The 11136-nt window shown below is 40.9% G+C and overlaps 1 protein-coding gene across 4 annotated transcripts in view; it reads right to left on the bottom strand.

Moving 5' to 3' along the window:
• Positions 1-1140: 1140 nt before the first annotated feature.
• nr3c1 (nuclear receptor subfamily 3, group C, member 1 (glucocorticoid receptor)) overlaps positions 1141-11136 on the bottom strand; it is a 36721-nt gene continuing 26725 nt past the window's right edge. For all 4 annotated transcript variants that reach the window (XM_068585554.1, XM_068585536.1, XM_068585545.1 and 1 more), the window contains exons 3-9: positions 7508-7668; positions 7152-7268; positions 6742-7014; positions 6079-6223; positions 5222-5352; positions 4468-4625; positions 1141-4340 (exon numbers count right to left, since the gene is read on the bottom strand). In XM_068585554.1, coding sequence (XP_068441655.1) covers positions 4188-4340; positions 4468-4625; positions 5222-5352; positions 6079-6223; positions 6742-7014; positions 7152-7268; positions 7508-7668 — 1138 coding nt within the window. In that variant the 3' untranslated portion in view covers positions 1141-4187. The remainder of the gene's footprint in view (positions 4341-4467; positions 4626-5221; positions 5353-6078; positions 6224-6741; positions 7015-7151; positions 7269-7507; positions 7669-11136) is intronic.

Here is an 11136-nt window from a genome sequence, read left to right as displayed (position 1 = left end):
CTTCTTCAACAGTCAATGAACCAGTTGTCATCATGGAAAAGCGCATTTATTCGATGAAGTGTTTGCTATGATAATGAAAAGTGTCATACAACGAGCTTACCGTTTCGGTATCATCGATCACAGCAAACATCAACATACAGTTCCTGGTTTCGAGAAGTACCAAACGAAGATGTACAGTTTGACCTTTAATCAATGGAGGTTAAGATCAACAGGAATCACACTACAGAGGAGAAATAATACAGAGGGCTAGGTATAGAAAAACTATTATTTGGAGACAAATACACCACATTTTCTTTACAATGGATTATATATACATATTCAAATTTTTTTAAGCAAAACCTTTTTTTTTTTTGAGAAAGCACATGCCAGTAAAACATGATCTGCCCTTGATAATTCAGAAAAGTTATGTCTGCATATGCTTTATACAAAATAGATTTTCAAACAATATTTGGGTAGTGCAAATCTTTTTTTTTTTTTTTTTTTTTTTTTTTAGATTCAAGCTGGTTGATTACTTTCACAAACAGTTTGTGTGTGAAAAAGACTGACTCCTATCCTATTCACAGTATTAAACAATTTGACCAAAGCCGTCACATTAGAGTAAAAAAAATGTGTCTAAAATCAAAACAAATAACTGTACATTTTTCTTCCAGGAGCTACTTAGTTTACACTGACACGTTTAATTTGTCTGTGCTTGCTTTGGTCACCTTGTAGTCAAACATAAAATAGTTTTTTTTCTGTGCAGTCTATGGAGACTGATTACTGACGATGTGTATCTTTTCCTGAAAATCTGGCCTGCAGAGATATGCTAAGTGTGAATCTCCTGTATGCAAATAGCTTATACTGGAAAAAGACTGAAAAAAGGAAGCTACCACATCTTGTTATGTGATGGTGACAGAAAATCTGTCGATTCTATTGCATATTCAGTTGTCCTCCTCAAAAATATACAAGTAAGCAAGGATACATTTTTGAGCGAGAAGAGGCAAGTGTGCAAGTATGTGTTTTTGAGTGTGTGTATGTATGTATGTATGTATGTATGTATGTATGTATGTATGTATGTATGTATGTATGTATGTATGTATGTATGTATGTATGTATATATATATATATATATATATATATATATATATATATGAACAGCAGCAGAGATTTGGATACACTGAATGTGAAAGTAACCCATGGGTAACCCTTATGCAGTTAAATGAGGATGGTTTTCAACTATTTTGAAATAACATTTAAAAACAAAAATAAAGGTATGTTTCTGAGCCTGGGTAACAATGAATGACGACGGTGACAGCACATTATTAAAACAATCCTAATCCTGACAGAAAAATACACCATAAATTACAGAAGCAGACACATTCGGGGAATCCAAACTGACCATTTTTGGTTTTTAGAGTCAGGACATACATTTAAACAACCTAAACATGGGAAACGGTTCAAAATGTGTAAGAGCTTTTATATTTGTAGTTATGATTTAGCAAGAGCAAAACAATTTTCCATATTTAAATTGAAGTACTTTGTAGTCACTCGCTTGACATTTATCCAATTATTTTTAAACTGGCATCTTTAAATCCGTCAAAAGCATTTTCTTTTTCATTAAATTAATTTGTCTAAGGTTAACATTCACATCAAAACCTGGATTATATTGTGCTTTAAACACATGCATCATGACAAACCGAGCTGACACCTGATGAAAATGTTGCAGCACATTTCATATCCCCACTCACTTACAAAACACACAGAGAGGCATACTGACAGACCTCTATGACTCTGTGTGGTTACACAACACATCTGTGCCTTGTGTTACAAATACAGCTCATTAATAATGACCTCAATCCAGCCGACTGAAGCTCACATAATTGGGACAAATTTATAAGCTTCAATACTGGAACTAGTTTCCCTCTACTGATGCAAACACTGATTGACTTTCAGCATCACTGAAAACAGACAAAACTGGAGTTTGGCACTGAAATAGTTCCCAGAGAATAAAAAGGATCCATTTTGCCTGCCTCCCCAGTCAGTGACGCTAATATGACTCCATGAGGTGACTGATGCGAAGTGCGTCTAAACATCGGGGCTTAACTACCTAACAGACAGAGAGACAGACATGTAAACGTACTAAAGACAGACATTTGGACAAGGTCCCTACAGGACGTTAAAAGAGCAGAAGGCTTACAGAGGGTCAAAGGTTATCAGCAGCTGTGGGAGGTTTTATGGGTAATTAATCTGCCAACGTCTGATCCAAAAAGCGGTCCATCATAAAAATCTTCCATTTTAAAAGGAATAGATGAGACATTATGGGAAATGTGTTTTTCCCCCCACTGTCTTGCTTAGAAAACTGACACCACTCATAAGTATACGCTGCAGCCAGGAGCCGGTTAGCTTAGCTTTAGCTTAGCATAAAGACTGAAACCGAGGGGAAGCCCCCGGCCTGGCTCAACCGGAGGGGAACATAATCGGCTTATTAGCTCAGCAATACACATTATATCTTGTTTGATCAACAATAGCTCGTTATAACCAGCTATAACGTGCACCACTGAGCTTTAGAGGTGCGAGAAAGCTAAATGTTACGAGTCAGTAAGTTCTTTATTACCAGTCTTTACGCAAAGCTGAACTAACTGGCTGTTGACCCAGCTGTATATTTACCGTTCAGACATTACAGAGTGGGTTCAATATTCTCGGCAATAAATCAAGTAAATGCATTTCCCAGAATGTTAAAACGATTCCTTTTACAAATACAGCAGCGAAGCAACAATGCAAAGGCTTTAAATAACCAAATATCTAAAGTCAGATGCTTTTTTGCGAGCATGACTATACTGTCGATAAAAGGATCATCAGTGGCAGAATAATGACTGCATGTTTGTCAGTTTAACAAACGAGACTGTAAAAAAAACATAAAAATGAAGGACGGTTATTTTCCAACCAATTTGAGCAATGTTAAAAACACAGAAACTAGTCTTCTGGATGAATCAAACATGACATAATCTTGCAAACACAACAAAATAGGCCCTCTCTGATTGGTAGACGCAGGTAATTAACACATTCCATTCTTAGACTATTTGGGGGCAGAAGTGTGGGCTGAAATAAATATCAACGCCAACTATTTCCTATAGAAAAGGTTGTATGACTTCCATCTAAAGTCATTTCATAAAAGACTGGTACAGCATAACAGTCTTTCTTCACAGTCCTTTAAAGCCTTTAGGAGGGTACAAAGTGCTCTAATCGCAATTAAGGAGTTGAGTGTGCGGATAGCGCATAAAAGAGAGCAGGCTTTGAATATTCACTTCTCCACATCGAGGATGGGCCGAGCTGCCACTTCTACCGATAAACACAGCCATTGTACAAAAAAAAGAGGAAAACTTGCAACTGCATGTTACATATAAAGTACAATCAACATACGATGAAGGTATACCATGGTGGGTTTAAGAGAGCACGCCTTGAACAGGAAGGAAGAAATGGCTACGATGAGATTTGAAGCAAAAAAGGCACATATTCGTTTCCCTTTTCTATTGACTTGTGTAAACCTGTAAGAGGTCAGCTTGTGTGAGAAATCGCCCTTTTAACGAAGCACGTCCAAAAATAATAATTCAACAGAATGGTTTTGATTGACAGAAGAGTCTCTTCTTATTTCTTACAACCTCCTATAAAAAACTAAATGAGCAACATACAGTCTAAAAGCCTACTTAAGAGCATGTCATATTAATTAAGCTTAGTTACCTTCCCAGGTAACGACCTGGAAAATTGTATAAACTGTTACAATTTGAAAATGTAGAAAATACTATCAGAACCTGTAAATAGATATTTGTTTATCTATTGTAGATATTGTTCTGGATTTGAAGGTATGAAACCTGAGACAACATGGATGTTAGCCTATATCTCTTTGTGATTATCTTACAAACATTTCCTACTTGTTATACACATCTGCTCAACAAAACAAAACCTCTGTGCTCGCTGTCTCGTTTCTACACAAACGTCTCCAGTCTCTCCGCGCTCTCCCTCCAGACCCGTGAGCATTACACAAAGTTGCATACTCGCTCTCACAAACATCATTCGCTCCTCGCCTCGCATCCTCATTCCTTTTATCGTTGCTCCTCTGGGGGGTGGGATGGAGGGTACGGGGGGATGGGATTGGTGAGGTGATGTGATGTGGTGGGATTTTAAGGCATTGTGTCCATTACGGGGGACAGTCATCTCTGGTGGAAGAGCAGAGGTTTGACGCTCCCAGCCTTGAATTTTGGTAACTGGTTGCTGATGATCTCCGCAAGCATCTCTGGGAACTCTACACTCAGGGATTTATTCACGAAGGTGTAGAAGCAGAAGCTGAGCAGTCCACCGACCATCTGCAGACACACGGAGCAGAGCGCATTAGCCGACAATATCACCAAAACACAAATCAACAAATTGATATACAAAATAGCTGGTGTACAGTGAGTGTACAACTTTAAACTTTCTGGTGGCTCCCTGTACCTCATGCATGGAGTCGAGCAGCTTGGTCAGCTGATAGAAACGCTGCCAGTTCTGGCTGGAGTTCTCCTCGCGCTTCACGATGGCTTTCCCCAGCTCCTTAATGTACGACATCCGAATATCGTCGAACACCGCCTGGCTCTTCAGGCCGTCCTTTGGCACTGCGGGAGAAACTAAAGGTCAACAACCTGGGACAGAGCTTCGGATGATGTACTGTAAATCACAAAAGGACGACGGGCACCCTTTACATTTTAAATGATCACGTCCAAACCGTGAAGGGCGAAAAAGGGCAACTGATTAATATACATACGGGTCATTTTCAGAGTGCAATCCCGGTAATATTTAGCAGCACAGAGCAGTTACGTGTGCGAGAACAAAGCTACACACACGAAAGGGTGTGTGTGAACTCATTTAAATACGTTTTTTTATCGGTTTAATTGTGGAGTTTTTGTTTACAATCTTCAATTGTCCTGCAGTCGATTTCCTTCAAGATAACAGGAAGTGGATTTATGAATCTCGTGGAGAAATTGTGTGTGCATTTTTCTGAATTAAACCAGATAGCACTGTGAAGACTTATTTGTAATCACTGCAGGTCAGTGAGTCGGTAAAGTGCTGTGATGTCCTGCATACATCAATATTATCTTTTAGCCACTGTAGACAGTATTGGATTGGAGTAAAAGCTTCGGCCATGATTGCTTTAACACAGCAGTACGTTCAACATGTGATGGTTCAGCTGCTCCAAGGAAAGAAGTCTGACCTGTGCTGAGCAGCAGCAGGACCTTCATGCACAAATACTCGTCATGGGAAACCTGCAGCCGGACAAACTCGCTGGAAATCTTCAGCATCTGCTCGCACTGGTCGGCCATGTAGGGCAGCTTCATCCGCTCGCTGGTGGAATTAGACAGCAACGGTTAAACAGTGCGGCTCCTTAAGTCACAAAAGATTTATAAGGGAGGTTTGAGCAACCTCAATCCAGGAGATGGAGCTCTTTAATATCCCTGTAGATTAAAATGTCCAAGGTCTTGCTACAAACAATTTGGTGGCTCCCATTTTAAATCATTCTTCCAGATAATGCATATTTCAGATGAATGAGTGTCATGTCAGTGATGAAGTAATATTGAGGGTGAGAGAGAACGTGGGGAAAAACTTGTGCAATATGGCTTGAAATGTATGCTTAGGGGTTGCTTTTTCATTCCATCTAATCTGAGTCACAGTAAACAGAAAATCCATTAAGAAATTTGCATCACTAAACAAGCATTAAGCATTATTCATATGAAACCACCTTAAAATGAAATTGCCAAAAGGCTTTCACCAAACTGAAAAAGATTTCAAGTCTGTCATAATCAAATGCAAATATAACAATCGGAAAAAAGATGTAGTTAAATTTAGTTTGGAAGCGGACGGTCAAATAGAGAAAAAACATCATCAGATATTAATTATGATCACATTAACTTTCAGCTTGTGATTAAGGAAAAAATCAAAAGGCCCGTTACAGCCGTAAGCATGAACGCTGTGCCAACTGCTCACTCTGAGCGCTGTTTATAAACAGAATTTAATCTAAATATGTTACTGTGGATGGATTAATACTGAGACTGAAAATATACTGATACATACTCATTGATGACGAGGTCTGGTGCAAAGCAGAGCATGTTGCCGTTGCACTGCTGGTAAGATCTCCAGCCCAGACCGAAAGACATGAGGAAAAGCCAGGAGCACTGCAGCAGAGTCATCTGGTCGTCCAGGTGCAGGTTCCTAAAACCTGAGGGCAGGGACGTGGAAATACTTCAATGTGTGAGAAGGTGAAAGTGACAATGAAGAGTGAGATGTGCTCTACAAATGTTATTTTTAGCAGGTGATACTTTGTATTGGAAAAAAAAGCATATATTTAGCAAAATCAGAATTGGTACATTTTTCTAATGTGTTGTCAATTATAAAATGTGTTTAGCACACACTGGCTGCATTTTGGGGTGTGCGTGGTGTCACACATCACCTCTCTGCAGCATTGAATTTTTTTCTGGTGTATGAAGGGCAACACTTAAATAATGGAGTTTACATGTACTTAGATGTCATTACAAAAAGAGAAGACGTACTAATATGACACATCTATGTTAGAACAAAAGACACGTAAACAGTTTCCTTTCAAAACTTGTTCTAGCTGCAAATTTACACCAATCTCTGCAAATGTACCAAAATAAACTACTTTAATCTCCATGTACACAGTCTCGGCCCACTGCGATGGACACGTTTACGCTCCTACTGGCAGAGTAAGTGACTGACCTGGCAGAGCCTTGGCCCACTTGACAGCAGAGATGACCTGCCGGCCGCCCAGCCTGTTGAGGGTGGTCATGAGGCGGGTGGAGGTGTCGGGCAGGGTGCCGTCATAGCCGGCATAGATGGTGTCAGGCTCGATGGCCTTCAGCAGGGAGATCATCGTGGGAATGAGTTGAGGCATGCACTTGGGTAAAAGGGAGCGAGGCTCAACTGGTGGAGAAGGAGTCAGTTCGGGCGCGTTGGGCGTCTTTGAACGGTTCAACTTCTTGGTTTTTCGCGCTACAGAGGAGAAAACAGGGATGAACACGGAGGGAAGAGTGAAGTGAAACAAAGCGAACCGGTGATGAGGGGACAGAAGCAATATTAACAACTAAATGGTACACCGCTTTGGCGTTATCGGTGTGGTTAATACATACCCTCGAGGTTCATGCCTGCCATCAGGCACTTTCGAAAGCGGCAGGCTGGACAGTTCTTTCTTCTGATCTTGTCTATTATGCAGTCGTTCCTCCCAGCACACAGGTAATTATGTTGCCCTGAGGCACACAGAGGAAGAAGATGGATCTGTTGTTTACCGTCACTGCTGTGGCAACACTCCAGGGAGAAATACTAATTAGCTGTATCCCAGTCCTTTGCTTTGTAACAATCATGCCTCCATCTTAAAGTCATAATGACTCCAGCATTTGAGCAAACTTATGTGATGGGTCAGTGATGAATAACTTTATCACAGGCGATGAATAAATCAAGAAAATACCGATGTCTCATAGATTTGTACCTTCCACTGCTCTCTTGAAGAAGACCTTGCAGCTGCCACAGGTGAGAACGCCGTAATGGCAGCCTGAAGCCTCGTCAGAGCACACCAAGCAGATTTTACGAGTCCCGCTCTTTCCCGGTATTGTCGATGTAGCGGCGATCACTTCCTGTCTGGAGTTAGGACTGGAAGGGGGCGGAGACAGAGAACAGAAATGTAAAGGATAGCCAGTCCCTCTCAAAAGTTCCCTGCTGAGTGTTTGACCTCTAGTAATGCTATAGAGCTGGTTTTCTATGAGTGGGTCCACACTTTATTAGTCTTGTGCTCAACGACGCACACGCACATTGAGGTAGTGAACCGTACACATTCCTGTCGCTGGTTTCACATTATTCTACTGATGGGGGTGATCCCAGTGATGCAGGACAGCTATGGCAAGCGCAGGAAAGAAAAAGAAAAAGGGCTCCTAGTAATTATAGATTAAAGCAATGCAGCTTCCAAACTTTAAAAGGGAAACTCAGCCTTATAAGTGTTTTAAGAGAATGGAAAAGCATTTATCATTTTTGCTAAACAGAAATTAGTTTTGGTGAGTAACACTGAACGTTAAAATAACTTGTTTGCAAGAAAACACATGGAACCTTTAACCAAAAAAACATACTGTACATTTTACCCAGACAAAACAAAACCTCAACTTCCACTGTCTCTGAGAAAGTATGACATTATCTTAAATTTCTGTGCAATAATTTTGTGATACTTAAGTCCAATCTATATCTGACAAATACTGTATGTCCACAGTATGCTTATTTTACTGCCCACCCCCACTCCTGAAAGCATCTTCTCAGTTTTGAGAGTTCAGCTATAGTTCATATTAACAACCCTGTACCAAAACTTTAAATACATAAACTACACAGAAATACTACACATACTCCCGTCAGACTCAATGTGGTCCTTGTGCTCAATTTGGCTTTCATTGCCAACATGACGGGCAAGAGAAGTGAGACCAGTTGTGCTAGTTGGGCCTTTAAAGCCAAAATGATCTGACTGTCTATGGTCACATCCGAAATCCTGTGGTTGTCATAAAACAGCTCCTCTTCTTTTAATTTAACCTCAAACATTTCTGAACCCAGCCAACAGCGGTTTGAAATGCACTTTTTCAAAACTGCCACTAGAGGATGTCAGGCTTTGCAGTGTCCATGCAGAGGACGTTCACACCCCCTTTCTAACACAGTCGCCACCGCAAATACAACGCCCACACCGAGAATAGTGAGCCGGAACAAACAACCGTGTCGGTCGGTCTGTCTGTCAACATGTCTGCAACCCCAATGACAACAAGCTGTTGTATTTGATATGGACTGCTCTGAACCGTCCTTGCGCATGAACACATTTATGATTTGATCCAGGGAGCCAAGTTCACCCGTAGTTATACAACATGAGGGTATTGGCATGGAAGCAGGGCAGGCCCAGCCGTGAGTGAGCAGAGAGGGGTGTGAAAACCTGAGTGAAACATCAAGTCCAGAAGCATATAGCAACCAAGATTTAAAATTTAAAAAAAACATCAGGGACAAACCTCAGAGGAGGCCGTCTAGCCAAGACGGGGCTGAGGGCTTTGAAAGCGCCACTGAAGACACACTGTGGTCAATATGTCTGTGCATTTACCTCTTATAGCTTGAATTTAAGTCTGGTGTGTGTATGTTGATATTTAGTGAGTTTCCGTTTCCTGAGAGTCTCTGACTCCACTCTGAATTTCAGCTGTACAAAACAATGCAAACCCCCAAAACTTTGGGTTGGTTTTGGGAGAAGAGATCACCACTAAGTAGGGCGCTCACGGAGCTCTCAGTGCAGCTGTGAAACATGGGGCAGATTGAATCGAGAACACAGTGAAGGCCAGGGAACTAGATTTCTCAAATACATCTGAGTGCCTGCTATTTAAAAGAATAAATACAATAAAATTCCATTTTGCGAAGACACTATGCCAAATTTTATTTCGTTATCTTTGGTCCGAGAAAAAGTTGTTATAGGGTGGTCACAGAATAATAAACAATGAATCTAAAAACCTAAAATTGAAAAATAAAGTTGCACCATGTTGTGCGTGATTAACAACAGCAATTAGAATTAATTTTAAGAACACTATTTGCCCTGGAAAGTATCTGAATGATTTGAGTTTTTAAATATGTAATAAAGATATGCATTTCCTGAGTGCATGTGCCTTCTGTAAGTAGTGCTATGATGTTGGATGTAACAGGGCCTGTAATAAATGCCAATGTAGATCCAAATACTGTCATTGTGTAGAAAAAATACTTTTTTTAAACTCTGATTTTAAGCATACGATGGTTTGTTCTTTAAAAAAAATGATCGTTATCCTTTTTAAATTGGCAAAACAGCACTACTTACAGTATCGGAATATATTGAATCATAAGCCTTGTATCATTATTAATATGATGCCACCAGATCTTGGCAAATGCACAGCCCTCGTCTGAATTACTGCTGTTTGGGTTACAGCCAAAACACGGCGTGGGTGAAGGGTCACACAATATATAGAATTCATTCAAAAGCTGTATCACTGCAATGATGTAACCAGCATGCCATCTGTCTCACACACAGATATGTGTGGTTTCCTAACAGACTCCTATGCGAGCAAGCGAGTGAGCAAGCGAGTGAGCAAGCGAGTGAGCAAGCGAGCACACACACACGCCCCCCACCCTTTAGGCTCCAAAAGAAGCACTTTCTAACAACCAGAATGGGTGGAGGAGGCTAATTGGTCTAGAGTGATGATGATGTCAGAGGGTGTGAAGGGGTAACCAGTTTATCCTTCATTGGTCCACTGGGATGGAACCATCAAAACAGCTTTAGCAGAAGGCTGCAGGCTACTGGTTCAAATCCAATTACTGCAGCGTCTATACGTTTCCAACAGCAAACTAAGCTTGAAGTGATGTCACTCATTTTCAGTGAGTCTCAAAACTCAATTTGGAGTCGGTCAATGATATTAAACGGAGCCATAGAACAAGTTATAAATCAGTTTTTGTGGCTTGTCAGACATCATCCAATCAAAGCTGCACAACAGTGCGGGGAGACCATATTTCCTCTTTCTGAAACCATCTGTTGAAGTGAGTGCATGCCATCGACAGGAAGTTCTCGCATTCCCTCAGAGTTTACTATCGGCCAGAGCACAGTTACAGCTCAGAGGCAGAGGCACCCGGAGATGGGCCTCGACTTCCACAAGCAGAACGCTGAGAAAGTTAACCGCTTACGTCTGTAAGGAGTGTGATCAATCAGCCCGGGTTTAAACGAGGCAAGCCACTTCACGCACTTACGATGCTGCCGATGGCCCAGTGCCCTGCTTAACAATTCATAATCTCCTTTTAGCCTCGAGTGTCACGAGTAGCTCGGCAGATTCCTGCTCCGCCTCTTTGTCAGTTCAGATGAGAAGCTGTGAAGCTATATCAGTGCAATGCCCAGCTACTTCTTCTTAGGCAAGGTCAATCATGTTGTGTTTGTGCATTTACCGTATCCCACACATCAGTCTACATCATCCTAGCACTTTTAAAGAGTTATTTCAGATAAAAATATGAACTATCATTTTTGTTCAAATGGTTGTCTTGAAATAATAGAATATGATATTTACATGAAAATCTGTTTGGGTGGCTGCAGGTTTTAAA

The sequence above is a fragment of the Clinocottus analis genome, unplaced genomic scaffold, assembly GCF_023055335.1.
Source record: "Clinocottus analis isolate CAN_PGR_092001 unplaced genomic scaffold, fCliAna1.0.p SCAF_10, whole genome shotgun sequence".
NCBI lineage: Eukaryota > Metazoa > Chordata > Actinopteri > Perciformes > Cottidae > Clinocottus > Clinocottus analis.
This window is presented reverse-complemented; position numbering and strand designations above follow the sequence as displayed.